This window comes from Hemiscyllium ocellatum, chromosome 26, assembly GCF_020745735.1.
Source record: "Hemiscyllium ocellatum isolate sHemOce1 chromosome 26, sHemOce1.pat.X.cur, whole genome shotgun sequence".
NCBI classification, from domain to species: Eukaryota; Metazoa; Chordata; class Chondrichthyes; order Orectolobiformes; family Hemiscylliidae; genus Hemiscyllium; species Hemiscyllium ocellatum.
The window spans coordinates 13,689,463-13,706,478 of NC_083426.1; the positions used below are offsets into that span (position 1 = coordinate 13,689,463).

The 17,016-nt window shown below is 42.6% G+C and overlaps 1 protein-coding gene across 1 annotated transcript in view; it reads right to left on the minus strand.

Moving 5' to 3' along the window:
* Positions 1 to 17,016, minus strand: part of LOC132828149 (solute carrier family 45 member 3-like) — a 137,710-nt gene that overhangs the window by 15,779 nt on the left and 104,915 nt on the right. The window contains exon 2 of the mRNA XM_060845073.1: positions 3,873 to 4,313. Within this exon, the coding sequence (XP_060701056.1) occupies positions 3,873 to 4,044 (172 nt within the window). The 5' untranslated portion in view covers positions 4,045 to 4,313. The remainder of the gene's footprint in view (positions 1 to 3,872; positions 4,314 to 17,016) is intronic.

Genomic DNA, 17,016 nt, shown 5'->3' on the forward strand with positions numbered 1-17,016 from the left:
AATGATATTGTTAAACTTGAGAGGGTGCAGAAAAGACTTACAAGGATGCTGCCAGGACTGGAGGGTTTGAGTCATAGGGAAAAGCTGGATAGATCAGGACTATTTTCCCCTGGAGCATCAGAGATGGAGGGGTGGCCTTTGAGCGGTTTATAAAATCATGAGGGGCATGGATAGGGAGAATAACTAAGGTCTTCTTCCTAAGGTGGGGGAGTCCAAAACTAGAGGACTAAGGTTTAAGGTAAGAAGGGAAAGAATTAATAAATGGCGGAGGAGTAAGTTTGTCACACAGAGAGTGGCACATGTATGGAACTAGCTGCCAGAGGAAGTGGTGGAGATGGGTACAATTACAACATTTAAAAGGCATTTGGATGGGTATTTGAATAGGAAGGGTTTAAGTAGTTTATGGGTTGAATCTGGCAAATGGGACTTGGTCAGATTAAGATGTCTGGCTGGCATGGATGAGTTGGATTGAAAGATCTGTTTCTATTCTGCATAATGACTGTAAAGCAGGCACCAAAGTAAGGTTGTCATAGTCCCAGAATACCATATGACTGCTCTGCCATGAGAGAGAGAGAGAGAGAGAGTGCGCACGGGGGAAAGAGAGAGAGAGAGAGCACGCACGGGGGAGAGAAAGCGCGCGAGGCAGAGAGAGCGCGCACGGGGGAGAGAGAGAGAGCGCGCACGAGGGAGAGAGAGAGAGCGCGCGTGAGGGAGAGAGAGAGAGAGCGCGTGCGAGGGAGAGAGAGCGCGCACGGGGGAGAGAAAGCGCGCGAGGCAGAGAGAGCGCGCACGGGGGAGAGAGAGAGAGCGCGCACGGGGGAGAGAGAGAGAGCGCGCGTGAGGGAGAGAGAGAGAGAGCGCGTGCGAGGGAGAGAGAGAGAGTGCGCGCGAGGGAGAGAGAGAGAGAGAGAGTGCGCGCGCGAGACAGATGGCTGGTGGTGAGTTTAACCTGGAGGGTCATCATGCTTCAGGCGAGGGCCAATGTTGAGAAGACAAGGCTTTCCTGGTTGGCAATGACTCTGTTGCTATCGTTCTACGCCATAAACCAGCTGCCCAGCCAACTGGACTAAAAATCATTTGCAAGTAAATATCATTGAAATGGCCAAGGAATAAGTCAAGACTGGAATCCACCAGTGGTGTTCATTTTGAGACTTCAAGTAGTGATTCATGTAGTAAGAATAATGATTCTCAATTGAGCAATAACTTATTCACTGGACTACAGTCCCAATTAGGCCAAAAAAAGTTTATTGCCAAACAAATCTTGAATGCTGGACATCACTGCACCTTGCAGAAATTAGGAGATTCGCTGTCATGTAATGGATCTGATGCTAGTCTAACATTAGTGTCAATGGAGAGCCCTGAGACACAGGATACTTAATACTTCAGCAGACAACCAAACCCCTCAAGCCAACATCCTGTTGCCCAGCAACAATAAATGCACATGTAATGGCAGTTTGGTCTAGCAGAGTAACTTACAGTAGGGCTATTTAAAGGTGGTGAAAGATTACTACAATTCTGTGCAATATTGTTGAACTTAGGGAGCAGAAGGCAAGCTTTAATATCCATAACAGTGATGTGAAGTGGGCACAGTCCAACCATTGTACGAAAGATTCACATTTGGACACGGAGACTACCAAAATTAATGGCTGATCAGATTACCACTCTCTTATCAACTACATCCCTTAGTCACATCTGCAGGGGCCCCATTTGCAGAGAGACAGTCTCTTTTGTGCGTTCAAACTAAAATGGTGCTCTTTTAGCACATAATTAAACGCTGCTCAAGTTTGAATGGCAGATTGTAATCTCCTGCACTTTACACTGGGGCAGAAGGATTGCAAGAAAGAGACAGCAAAGTGGGAGCTCGCTTGCTGGCTGGGATTGCATTTCTTTTACTGTGTCCTCTGAACTAAAAAGTTCGCCAGCAGCTACTCAAGAGATGCAAACTATTTCCCGTGCTTCAACTGGACTAACTGCGACAGACAGGATTCCAGACAACAGGCAGTCAACATTGCTGACACTGCCATAATAATTCATGAAACATTTTAAGCCTGGTCAATTCCAGACATTTTTCAGGAGAAAAGAAAGAAAAAGAGAGGGCAGTGGGGGAGGTTCCTCTTCCTTTTTAATTTCCAAACAATACTGAAAAAGATGTGGACACATATGACAGCTGTATGATTACGCCAGTCACAATTTAAAAACTTCAGAAATCATCGTAATTGCACCCTTTGCAATAAACCCAGTTCAAACATGTTCTTAATTCAAAAGCAAGACAGGACAAAAAAGCCTTGGGGCCACATAACACCAGCTGAGCAGAAAATCGCCACATCACACATCCAGACGGAAGAAGTGAATTCCCAGCCACACAAAGCAAAACAGATTTACAGAGGGGAGTGTTCCCTAGGATGCATCAGACCATACACAACTACACTTCATTTCCCATTTCCCATTACAATAACTTTCATTATTTAAGTAAGTCTCTTTCTCTCTCAACATCATCAGATCATTTCAGATCGTAAGTTAATATGTCCCTTTCATACTGGGGAAGGAAGAGCTTTGGAAGCAGTAGCTTGTTTTAGCGTCAGTTGTGAAGTCTTACACCAAATTCCTTCTCTCCTGCAAGCCTTTCTTGCACAAGTTAACTTCAATATCAGCTCATGCTTACTCTGTTCGAGTGTTGAGCTGGAATATTACCCATAGTCATACACAGATTGTAAAGAAATAAATTTGCGATGGGTGTGTGAATTTAAAGTGTGAGTATTCACAAAGACTAGTAGGCAAGTTTTACAATCACTGTCATTTATCTCAATGTTATTGTGTTTATTTGTCCCATTTTGTCAACACTGGACTTTAGTCATACCGCTCTCACCAATAACACAAGTAGAGACACATTTGTAACTATCACTATGTCCCCCAGGTTCCACAATCCAAATTGGAAAGGCAGCATCACTGCTGGGTCATCAGCTATTGTTCAAAGGGTGATTGGATGAAGTGCTCAGACATACACCAATGACTCTCAGTGAAGGATCAATGGTGCCATTGTACACAACCTTCAGAAGCCCTCTTAGTACACATAGAGAACCTTCAGCAGAGGTGGTGCCACAGTGGTAATGTCACTGGACTAGCAAATCAGTGGCCCAGACCAATGCTCTGGGAACACGTATTAGAATCTCACCACGGCAGATGAAGATCAATAAAACTCAGAATTTAGAGAGTTGGTCATAATATTGTCATATAAGCCTATCTGCTCCATTTTTGAGAAGGAAATCTGTTGTCCTTACCTGGGTCTGGCCTACAGGTGACTCCAGGCCCACAGTGAAACATGCAGGAGAATATGAGATGATGGCTGGCAAGCTCAGGACTAGCTCAGAGAAACATACAAAATGGGAGCAGGAGTAGGCCATTTGGCCCTTTGAGCCTGCTCTGCCGTTCAACTAAATCATGGCTGATTATCCAACCCTGTATCATGTTCCCACGTTCTCCTTATACCCTCTTGATCTCTTTAGGCCCAAGAACGATACCTAACATCTTCTTGAAAAAATTCAACGTTTTGGCCTCAACCGCTCAACCATTGTGGTCTTTGTGGTTAAACTGAATGATGTTGACAAAGCCTAGAGTTTCTCATGAAAATAACACCAAGGTTATGCAAAGCCTTTAACAACAGTCATTAAAACTATATCAACGGAAACACCTGGCCTATACAGTTTACCCTCAGACATCCAGGAAACCCACATGGCACAAGGAACAGCAAGGCTAGCTGTAAATTCACATGTAACTCAAAATCTACAAGCATTAGTACCTGCGGCAGAGGGGAGGTGGTCAAAACTCATATCAGAAATAAAACAAAGGAATATACATTGTACAACTGCACTTACCCAAAACCATAGTCATGTATTTTTCTTGTACACCGGCTTCCAGAAGCAGTGGGGGTACAAAGGTGATTCCGGCTCCCACACACATCTCCAAGCCACACGTCAGTGAATTCAGCAACAACAACTGGGACCTTCGTTTGTGGAAAAACATGCTGGCCTGGGGCTTCTCCATCATTACAATACCGCCTCTAATTCTGCACTCTGTCTCTGACCACGTCCAGAATTTTCTCGCCCCCCTTGACAACTGCTCGGCAGCTTTCCCAGTTTATAGCACCACAAATGTGGAGAGTTCTCCTCGACATTGTGCTAATGTGAAACTGCTCCATGTTCAGGCACTGAGCATCCAGAACTGTCCATCGCCAAGCAGCTCACCCAAACCCACCATGTTTCCAGCGGAAAAGAAGTTTATTTCCCCACAAACTCAAAGCATCAGTGACGGGACCTCTGGAAAAATGAACAGAAATACATTTCAATTAGGTTTCATAATTATTTTCCCCCACAGTCAATCATAAAAATGCTAGCCTTTTCTTGTTCAGTCAGAGGATGCGGATACCGTTGACCAGGCCATTATTTATTGCCCATCCCTAATTGCTCAGAGGGTTGTAAAAGAGTAGCCACATTACCTTTCTACATAAAGCAGAGTCTGTAGGAGAAGGAGGAGGCAACACCAGATCGGAGATAAAATAGCCAGAATACAAATCTGCATAAGGGACATACATCAAGTACAACTGTACTTACCCAAAACCATAGTCAAGGCCTTAATTTCAGACTGTTATTGAATTCAAATTCCACCATCTGCCATGGTCGGGATTTGAACCTGGGCCCCTCAAACATTTCCTGGGTCTCCAGTTCATAGTCTAGCAATCACATCACTCAGGCCATTACCTGAAATTGCATGGCATTGCGAAACACAGATACAGGCTGTTTACTGACATATACTTATTTGTCGGGTGCTAAGCAAATTGCAAACAAGAAGCCTCCAAAGAGAAAGCCTGCAAATGTATATCTTTGCCATGGCAAAGATGTTGAGGTCAAAACTTTGAAGATCTTCAAGAAACAACTAGATATGGTTCTTAGGGCTAAGGGGATCAGAGGGTATGGGGTGTTATGGACTAGACCAATATTTTAAGGAGGTAGCCTAAATCCTAACTTTTCCTTATTTTAAAGGCAAATGTAAAGAACCGTGTTCTAGATGTAATGTGACTGATTAAAATATTCGATGTTAAGTAAAGCACAATTTATTTAATCACTATAGTGAAAACACAACCAAAAGAAAAAGGAATTTAGAATAACTTAATTCTATTGGAAAACTTCGAGTCATAGAGATGTACAGCATGGAAACATGTCTTCAGTCCAACCAATCCATCCCGACCAGATATACCAACCAAATCTAATCCCACCTGCCAGCACCCAATCCATATCCCTCCAAACCCTTCCAACCCATCCAAATGCCTCTTAAATGTTGCAATTGTACCAGCCTCCACCACTTCCTCTGGCAGTTCATTCCATACACGTATCACCCTCTCAGTGAAAAAGTTGCCCCTTAGGTCTCTTTTATATCTTTCCCCTCTCACCCTAAACCTATGCCCTCTAGTTCTGGACTCCCTGACCCCAGGGAAAAGACTTTGTCTATTTATCCTATCCATGCTCCTTATAATTTTGTAGACCTCTATAAAGGTCACCCCTCAGCCTCCGTCGCTCCAGGGAAAACAGCCCCAGCCTGTTCAGCCTCTCCCTATAGCTCAAGTCCTCCAACCCTGGCAACATCCTTGTAAATCTTTTCTGAACCCTTTCAAGTTTCACAACATCTTTCCGATAGGAAGGAGACCAGAATTGCACGCAATATTCCAACAGTGGCCTAACCAATGTCCTGTACAGTCGCAACATGACCTCTCAATTCCTTACAGAATAATAGATACAATACCTATTACTAATTAACTGTTCCAAAAACGTAATATCCCATTTGGCAATAACACACTTTGGCAAAAAGGCAAATTCAGTAAAACAGATTTTGTCTCACATGCAGTCTAGCAGCCTAGGAAGAAATCCCTCTGGTTTTGGCTACAATCGAGAAAGGAAAAGAATAGCTTCCACTTCTTCAAGATCACAAGTAACTGCTTAAAGCTAAACCTAAAAACTAAAACTAAAACCTAGAAATCTGATCTATGAGGGCTGGCCAACCCAGCCAGGCTGCTTCTATTGTTCTACCTTTAATAAACGCCGAGGTCTCAAAAGCTGTTTACTCTAGTGGTTTTAGGAGACTGCTCAGTATCTCTGCCTTATATAATCTCAAAAAAGGACAAAATAACCTCAAAGTCACAGGGCAGAAATCAGGAACACAGTCGATGACCATATTGAATGGCAGAGCAAGGCTGAAGGGCAGGAATGGCCTACTTCTGCTCCCATTGTTTTCAATGTTTCTACACTTCTATAACCAAATATGCAAGCAGAAACCCTAATAAAAAAGAGAATTTTCCTTTAAAATTTCAGAATGCAAAATGTTTAATTTTGTCTTTAATACAAATGAGAAATTACAATGGAAAGGAAAATACAATGATCTCAATTCCTTCAGCCCTATGATAATATATACACTTTAAAAACCCAAAGTTGACTTCTCTATTTCATTTGGTCTTCCCTGAATTCAAAAACATAAGGAAAAGCAGGATTAGACCATTCATACCTTCAAACCTATCTCATCATCCAAGAAAAACAGTGGCCTCTACTCCATTTTGTGACTGACCCTCCATAACCCTAAATTTCCTTATCAATCAAAAATCTAAGGCAACTTTGAACATATTCAATGGCTCAGCCTCATTGCTCTCAGGAGTAGAGACTTCCACAGAGTAATGACTATCTGAAAAACTGTTTCTTCTCAACTTATGACTTAAAAGAGAGACAACCCTAATTATTAAACCATGCCCCTTGGTTCAAGACTTCCCCAGAGTTCAGTTTGGCTTTAGCCATTGGTCCTGCATGAACACCTGCACGCCATCCAAGTTGTTCATTGAAAACATCGATTTCACAAAAGGGACATTTCAGCTGCTACCTAGAGACTCTCGTTGTTGCTGTGGATCTTGTACATGAGCAAAGGAGTCCCTGCTGTGTTGCAGCATGCTAACTATTCACACATCATTGCAAAGGCTGGAGTTCTTGGCTGAACATGTGCTAACTAAGAATATTTAACAGCATGATTTAAAATGTAACATAGTCTCTTGGGATAGATTTCAAATAAACCAGCCTTCATCATAACACCCTGAGGGACCCAATCATTCCTAGTGAGCCATGCATGAACGAATGCTCACTCATCGGATACACTACATCAAACACCCACTCGATGCACCGAAAGCCTACTGTACATAACTATGTGTCTTTGAACAAGTAACATGAGAATGGCTGAGTCAATCTCAGCTTAGATAGGAATGGCTTTTTTTTTGTACTGGATACAAGTTATCAATGCAATAATTAGTAAAATTCTCTATGGATCTATCTACAGCACATGGACTGCAGTGGTTCAAGAGGCAGCTCACCACCACCTTTTCAAGGGCAATAAAGATAGCCCAGCCACATCCCTTGAGTGAGTAGAAAATAAAAATTCCCAACACTGCCCTTGGCTTATTGCTTTCTCTCTACCCTTTATTCGTGCATCTGCTCCTTTGCCACATGGTGCATTGTACATGCATCTGGTGAAAGTGACTAGGTTCGCCTTCAGATTGTCACAACTAACCAATTTCTTGCCAAGGCTTTAAGACTGTACTTCAGAACAGGGAAATTAATGGCGTGACCACAAGTCCCATTCTGATCAGTCAGAACTGTTGCACCCAATCATCAGGTCTTTCAGTTTAATCATTTTCACTAGCTCTAAGCATTTCAAAGGAGGAGATGACACATGATGAACAAGGTTCTGAAAGCCCATGCCATTAAAAAGCATCCTGGGTGCCCTACACCACATTTCTGCCGTTTTAAACAAAGTAGTCATGAACTGGTAACACTACATAATGTTTAAATTAGAAAGAGAAACAGAAATTGCTGGAAAAGCTCAGCAGGTCTGGCAGCATCTGTAAAGGGAAATCAGAGTTAACATTTCCAATCCTTTTGGTTTTTAATAACGTTTAAGTTGTCATTATGGATGCTTACAGCACACCATTTTAAAATGAGAAGAAACAGTTTTATATGACTCAACTTGAAGCATTTGGGATACATTACATGGGACAGGGCTCTCAGGCTGGTGGCGTTATCAACAAATTCTATTGTCAGGGCTGTAATAAGGACACAGTAAAACAAATACAATAGGTCCTGCTATAATGCATACTTCTTCAACATGTATTGGCTTTAACCCGATTGAAGAATTACGACTGTTATTTGTAGAATGCAAACTTTCCTTAACTGTATTGGTTAGAGCGCGATTCATTTTAGCTTAAATGGTGTGGCTATTGCGCAATCTTATAACGCAACATCACACGGGGATGGAGCCATCGTGTTATATCAGAACCGAATGAGTTTTAAAACTTTCTACTGATTAAACTGATTGTTGAGATGGAAACTGTGACACATTATTGTGGAATCTTCTTTTTTGGTTAATACAGCAAAGGAGGGTGTCCTTAAGAAACGTTTAGGTACGTAGAAGGGCCTTGTCTGCAAGAGATGGCCAAGTTAATGTCGGTAGAATGTGCGATAAGGAGGCGTGGGGCATGGGGTGAATGATGTTGTTGCATTTAAAACAGAGACTGGGAGAATGTCTTTTTTTTAAACTCACAGGGCGCGGAGTGTCTTTGGAACGCTCTAAATGAAATGGTGATGCAACAAGTCCTTGAATATTTTTAAGGCAAAGGTAGATTAATTCCTGTTAAGCCTAGGAGGATGAAAGGTTATGAGGGCTCAGTGAGAATGTCGATTTGAGGTTACAATCAAGACAGCCATGTTATGACCTTGTTCAGTGACAGAGCAAGCTCAATGGCTACGTTCCCCACACTTTGCGAACCTCCGAGGACTATACGACGCGGTGGCTTCTGCACTTGGAAGGCCTTCTGCATGACCATCTTGACAAATGCATGGCCAGCACTGCTCAATGGGCTGAATGGCCTGTTCATTGCTAACTCGTAGGTTTCCAGGTCACTGAAAGTAAACGTGAACGCATTAGAAAACCTACAAGCTTTTTTTCATTATTATGACCCTATTATTATGCATGGGATATGAGCATTATAGTCAAGGCCAACATTCAATGCCTATCTCTAATGTCCTTTGGGAAGGCATTTATAGAATCCCTACAGTGTGGATGCAGACCAATCGGCCCATTTAGTCCACATTGACCCTCCAAAGAGCACACCCATACCCTATCCCCCATATTTCACCATTTCTAACCCACACATCCCTGAACACTAAGGATAATTTAGCATGAGGGTCAAAAAGTGTGGTGCTGGAAAGGAACAGCCGGTCAGGCAGTATCCGAGAAGGAGAGTCGACGTTTCGGGCATAAGCCCTTCATCAGGACATTGAGCTTATGCTCGAAACGTCAACTCTTCTGCTCCTCGGGTGCTACCTGACCAACTGTGCTTTTCCAGCACATCACTTTATGACTCCGATCTCCAGCATCTGCAGTCTTCACTTTCTTCCTGGACAATTTAGCACGGCGAGTCCACCTGCAGATTCTTGGACTGTGGAAGGAAACCCGAGCACCCAGAGGAAACCCGTGCAAACACGGGGAGAATGCGCAAACTCCACACAGTCGCCCAAGGAATTGAACCTTGGTCCCTGGCGCTGTGAGGCGGCAGTGCTAACCACCCAGTCACCGTGTATTGGTGAGTTACCTTTTTGAACTGCTGTGGTTCATGTAGTACCAACATAAACAGCATTTTGCTTCATTCTCAGCAACCAAATCACAAAGAGTGTGTAATAGAGAAACAGGTCACTCATCCCAAACACTTCTGCAGTCCCCACAAACCTTTTCCCACCTACTTCACCTCGAGCTTCAGCACCTGCTTCTGATCCTTTCTCCTGCATCCAGTGGCCTCTGCATGTTGCCACGTTGGAGCAAGTTTTCCTGCTCTTCACCTGCTTCAGTAGCTACATCCTGAAATCGCTCTACATCTTGCCCACTTTGGGGTGAGGTCTTCCCTTCATGTCCCACGGTTCACATTTCACATCAAAGCACGTAATGTGAGCAAGACATAGCTATTGCCTGCTTTGCCGAAGGATAGCAGGAATCAACTCCAGGTTGGGAGCCAACCCCCTCCAACACAGCCTGCCCCCTCTGCTAGCAGCTGGAAACTATGTGAGCTCTTTCCCAGCTCAAAAGGCTCCATGATTGTCTGCAGCGGATGCAGCAAGGTATCAATGTAATGTTCTAAACACACTCCAAAAAACTGTAAACTTTACAGGCATCCATTGACAGGGCAACAGCTGCAGCATTTTTGTCCTTAAATACGGAACCATTCAATAAGAAGAATGCTGTGATGGATCACATCTGTGGTATTTTTCCACAGAAATGAACAGCAACTTTTAGTTATTACCAAGTGTTATTTTGGGGTCAGATCTAAAGTGTTGCACAACTCCACTGGCCTCATGCACTGAGTACAGATTGAAGCCAACCTGTCAGCAAAGGAATGAAGGAGCTTTCCAAGAATAGGAGTCATTTTTGTTAAGGAGCATCAGTGGAGATACTAAGACGACAAAGACTAGGGAGATAAAGAAGCAACTCCAGAGATGGATTAACAACTCTTCGGACCTTGGGTGAAGAGGACATGGCCACATTGCAAGTGTAAACCCCAGATTTTTCCATCAAAATTGCACTTGCCATCAATAGTCACAGTTTCATAAAACCAATGCTTCCCGAGTATGAACCGTCTGAACTAACCTCTCTTATGAACTCTCTGTCACAAACCAATCCAGTGTCTATTTTGAGGACCACTCAAGTCACTCACTATGTGAAAGGGTGATCCGGGGAAGGAAGCAAGGTCAATGCTGCCATTGGTGTCAGCCATGGCTGAGTTGATGGCATTCTCGCTTCCAAGTAAGAATGATGTGGGTTCAAGCCCACCCTCTGACTGTACACACAGAAAATCTCGACCCACACTTTCATACAGCACAGAGGGAGCGTGCTGTACATCTGGGGGAGCTCTTTCAGATGAGACAGTAAACACACACCAGATGAGTTTCAATAAATTCCAAGGCACTCTGTCCAAAGAAGGGCAGGGGAGTTATCCCTGATGTCTTGGTCATTTGTTATCCCTTTGATTAACATCACTAAAAACATGATCACCTTGCTGTTTGTGGGAGCTAACTGGTGCAAACAGGCTGTAGAGTTTCCTTGATTATAGATCCCAGAAAATGTTATAGCCAATGAAGGGCTTTTAAAGGACTTTTAGATATCCTGTGATCATGAAATGCTCTACATTATTGCAAGTCTTTTTTCTTTTACTTTCACTGGAATAAAATCTCACCTATGTTAAAAAGAGTCAAAGGAGAGATAAATAAACAGGTGCAATACTATACTAGATGGGAGTGATTGATGTGAGGTCCAAGAGGGCAAGCAAAGTATAGAATCTTTTGGAAGAAGTATGGTGGCAAGGCTTCAAAGAATGGTGGGAAATTAGTCTGCACAGAACAGGGAAAGACAAATACCATGGGAAAAGACTAGAAGACAGACAAACACTCAGCAAGGAACAGTCATAGTTCAAACCCAAATGTCTATGGAGTACATTGCCAAGGAGGCATGTTCAATTGAGTGTTATTTACAAAAGAAGATAGTGTAGGGTGAAGGCAGCAGAATGGTAGTAAGTGATTTGTTCATTCAGGGATCTGGTGCAGACACAATGGACTGAATGGCCTCTTTCAGTATTGCTAACAACTCTGTGATTTGAGTACACCTTGGTGATCACATTCCCATTATGGGCTCAGGAACCTGACCACCAGACATAGTGAGGGCTCGACCCCACACCACCACTGCATTGATTTGAAGAGTGGGTGCTTAAAGTTGCCAGGGGTGGAGCCTCCTACATCTCATGGTTTACCTGGGAATGTGGCAGTAACTCAATTGGAATGGAGGATAGCTTGGCATTCAATCAGTGGCACCCAGTATCTCCAAGAGGTAGAAGCTCTCTACAGATTTGCTGTGACAAAGGTACATGGCAGCCCATGATGGGGCAAATCACAACCTTATCAAAGAACAGGTCAACAATTTTTAAGGCAGAGGCAAGTGGTCATTTAGGCAAAAGGTAAATAAACAAATTTGATCTGGAATTATGCTCAGTGTACCTGCATTATCTATTCATCTGTTAAAAACAGATTTCCACATTTTATAAATCTGACAGTGGAGAGCAGGAATGTGTGAGATTCTATGGTGGCTTCTGAGGACGGGTCTGAAGAAGGGTCATTGACCTCAGAACGTTAACTCTGATTTCTCTCCATGGCTGCTGCCGCACCTGTTGGACTTGTCTAGCAATTTTTGTTTTCGTTGTAAGGGGAAAGATATAAAAAGGGACCAAAGGGGGAACTTTCCCATACAGAGGATGGTGCGAATATGGAATGAGCTGGCAGAGCAAGTGGTGGAGGTTGGTACAATTACAACATTTAAAAAACATCTGGGTGGGTATCTGAATAGGAAGGGTTTGGAGCCTTTATTGCTGGCAAATGCAATAGATGAGGTTAGTATATCTGGTCAGCATGGACGAGTTGGACCGAAGGTCCATTTCTGTGCTGTCCATCTCTATGATTTTATTGATAATGTATGTTTGCCAAAGTGACTCTCAAAAATAGAACACCCACTCTCCCGCCCCTCACCGTCTGGTTAGACAAGCTCTCAAATGGGTCAGTTTTTAATCTTGAACAGATTTTCCCATCGCCCCATCCTCCAGCCCATCCTCTGAAAACAGTAGGTGCTATTGTAATGCAGGGGTACGGCTATTACCACTGAGCTAGGAAGCTCAGGTTCAAGCCCTAATTTTTCCAGAGGGGTGGATTAAGATCTCGAAACAGGCTGATTAGAAAATCTCCCTCTGAAACTCGCAGTGCTGTCCCAGAGGCATCATCTTTAAAATTGAAGCCACACCCAGTCCAGACCCCACCGATTACTGAAAGTCTAGCTCCTGGTCTCTTTGGATGGAGTGGCTGCCAAATTCTCAGCTGACCCACTAGATGGGGCTGTCTATCCCAGGCAATGTGACCCTCAAACATAAATGCTTCATGTTTTTTAAAACAGGGAGTTAACACTTAACTGGATTCAAGGACAAACTTAACTATAGGAAGTAATGCAAGCCCAGAAGCAGCAGCAAGACTAAACAAGTGTTGAAAACGCCAATTCTGTCTGGAATTCTACGAAAGACAAAATGATAAAGGAAAAGCAAACTGAAGGGATAAATCACTTCAATAATGTCATTGCTTCCACACAGGTTATTTGTCAGCATGTATTCTGTAAACATACGGACCACTGTGATCCACATTTTTCCATTTGTTTGTAATTACTCAGAAATCAGCCTCCAATACTTTTATAACAAAGTTGCACCAAACCACCTCCGGCTTCAGAAAATCTCAGTCTGCAGGTAAGAATCATAGAATGTTGCACACACAGAGTCAATATAGGTCACTTCAGCCCATTGGATCTGTACCATTGCTGCTCTTTCTGAATCTCCTTGTCTAAAGCCTGGCTTCTGCTCAGTCCCTATTTCTCCTCTTTAAGCAATCATTTCATCTTAATTTCAGTAAATTCTTCACTGCTTGAGTAAAGTTTCTGATGTGGAAAACCCCCCAGACCAACCTTTCCAGAAGATATTTTCTTTTCCAACCTCCACTTTAATCTGCTCCGGTCTGACAAGTGTTGGGTAACCCTTTATTAAAGCTTTCAAAGATTAAATGGTTTTCCCAACTGCCGCCCATGGTGAATCACCTTGCTCAGAAGTGGTTAACACTAACTGAATCGGTATCAGAGTGCACACATGTTTGTATATGGATGTGTCATTCATGGGCAGCATGACAGGTGGAACAACAAGTTACTGGGTGGGACAGTTTGATTAGGAACAAGACTGGTTCGTAATGTAAGAAATGATTAACCAGGCTTGCAACATCCTCTTGATATAGGACCATTTTAAATAATGTACAGAAGGAACAAAGTACAGCACATGGTCACTAACACATGTCTGTAGGAATAGAGTGTAATCCTGGAAAAGCACAGTAGGTCAGGCAGCATCCGAGGAGCAGGTGAATGCTGTGTTTTTCCAGCACCACACTCTCGACTCTGATCTCCAGCATCTGCAGTCCTCACTTTCTCCTATCTGTAAGGATACCATAATCTGTTTCTTGACACATGGGTCTGCAAAGGTTAATACCAAGGTGTGCCAATCATTATGACAATTCCAAATGTACCTGTGGGCAGACCATCGTAGGACCTTGGGAAAAGTGAAACCAAAAATTCAGGCCTTCTCATAGTCTCTGTAGTGATGCCAATCACATTAATATAACCTGCTGCTATGATGCAATTAAATATTTATTATTAACACTAAGAAACTCTTCTAGTTAGGCCACAAAGTGATTTTTCCTCAACAGCACAAGACCAAGCAGACCCTGTAGTCTCCCACAATTAAAATGGATGGTGGCAGCAACCTTCAATGTACAGTGTAGTAGGGTGTGCCCTTAGAACATTCCTGCCTGGTGTTAATAACCACTGGTGAAAGATTTTGTCTAACTGTATGAGGAGAGATAAAAGCTCCCCAGTTTATGACCGATTCAGTTATTGAAACATGAGTGTTAGGTGAAAGAGAACTTTTTATGCAATGAGTGGCGATGACCCGGAACACTCTGCCTATTTGGACACTGACAGTGGTAGCAGATAATCAAAAATAAATTGAAAGGACACTTAAGAAATATAAGTTTACAGGAACAGGGGACAGAATAGGTGAATAGCACTGATTAGATTGTCCCACAGTGAGCTGGCTTCAACTCAATGGGCTAAATAGCCTCCTTCTGAACTGTTCTGACTTTCTGACAACCCAATCAAGTTTTTAACCAAACTTCATCAAGTGTCACTTTGTATCTACTCCTGTCAACCCTTGTAAGTTCTGTGTAAACTAAGAGCCAGTGCTGGGGACAGAAATCTCATTCGGTGGTTACCTCCCAATTACCTGCATTCCCTGCAAGTGGAGGTTCATCATATATGAACTTAGAACAATGACAGGCTATTTGACTTTGGAAGGCATTACAGACATCTAATTCAAGAATATCAGCACCTTATGAACATATAAATTAGGAGCTGGAATAGGCCACTCTGCCCATCAAGCCTGCTCTGCTATTTAATAAATTCATGGCTGACCTAATTACATTCCTGTCTACCCTTCTGATAGCCTTTAAACCCATTGCTTAACAATTTACCTATCCCTGCCTTAAAGATATTCAGACTCAGCTTCCGACACACTCGGAGGGGGTTCCAAAGGGCTCACGATCCTTTCAAAAAAAAGGTTTCTCCTCTGTTTTAAATGGAAGATGGCCAATTTTTTAAAAATAGCACTCGTTCTAGATTCTCCCAGGAATGGAAACATCCTGTCCAAATCTACTCTGATAAGATCTCTCAGGATCGTAAATGGTTCAGTCAAATCATCCCTTCTTCTTCCAAACTAACGGGAGGCAGCAGAAGTGTCACTGGATGAATAATTGAGAGCCTTAGGCTAATGCTCTGGGGACATGGGTTGGAGTACCTGTACGGCAGATAGTGAAATTTGAGTTCAAAATAAAACACAGTCCGCAATAAAAAGCTAGCCTAATGACAACCAAATAACCACTGCTGATTATAGTAACATGATGGTTCTGTCTTTTTAAAAGTACATGGATTTCTTTGTCTTCTGGCATCAAAGGATACCTTAATTTTTTTCTTTTTTCCTAAATTTTTCTCTAAAGTACTGAACAATTAACCTCAAGGGATTTTAAATAACTCATTTAAACACGTGAACACATTTCCAGATACCATTACACCACTCTCAGAGCTCAAATAACGAAACTCTTCTTCATCCACAGAATTCAGAAATACAAATCAAACTTAAAGCCATGCATAGTTTTGTCCAGCTTGACCTTAACATTGCCAAATCGGAATAATAACGCACGTACCTTCATCACAAACGTTCCCATGTTTACGCTCTGAATTTCATAGGCACTCTCAATCCTAAACCATCCCAGCTTCTTGGAAATGACAGGTTGAACTTTTCAACTTTATTTTAAATCTAACTCTTCCTTACCTCCTCCTCCCCCCACCCAAGGTATTGCCACCAACACCAAAACCCCTTCCAAAAATTTTTAACAACATGATAGGGGTAAATTCATGAAAGTTCTGGCCTCCCTCTGGGGGTCAGTTTCCATTCATGAGAGATGGCAACGAATGGTGGAGTCCCTGGGCTCCCAGCCCCTCGACATGCCCCAAAAGAATAGAGATGGTTAAGGAGAGATTTAATTTGGGTGTTGAAAATCATGAAAGGTTTTGATAATGGAATGTGAAGAGAAACGTTCTACTGGTTGTTTAAGTGCTATATGATGTGGGAACATAACTCAACTTCTAGAGCGTTGAAATGTCCCCAGCTATAATTGAGTGCCAACCTGTATAAAGATCATAAGGGTGAACTACTGGCATGGGTGTGGATGGTCACCATTTTTAAATGTCATCAGCATCCCATGCAAAGAATGATTGTACCTTAAAACTCCTGCGCATCTTTGCAACTTCAGAAATATGGCTGATTCTTGACTGTCATCTGGGCAATTAGGAATGGGGAATAAATGCTGGCCTAGCCCTTGATACTCACATTCTATGACTAAATGGTTAAAAATACAGCCCATATCGCTTTGTGCCATAAAAGATACAGTAAGTAAATTAGTCTTTGCAAGATAAGAAATCAAGGTTGACTACTAATGTGAGTGCATTATTGTTATGGCTGAAAGGGAGGTGAATTGGGTCAACTTGTATGTCGAATCAATACCAAAAGAGTTATGGAGCAAGATAAATGGGGTAATCTGAAATGTCAGATTGACCTGCACTCTGCAATTTATGATGAACCATCACAAAATCTTGGCATCACTATTAAAACTGCCGTACACAAAATAGCACCTGAGGACTAAGTTGTGCTTTGGAAATATTTATCAAAACTATGCTGAAAGAAGTTACAAACCACCAAATGCCCAC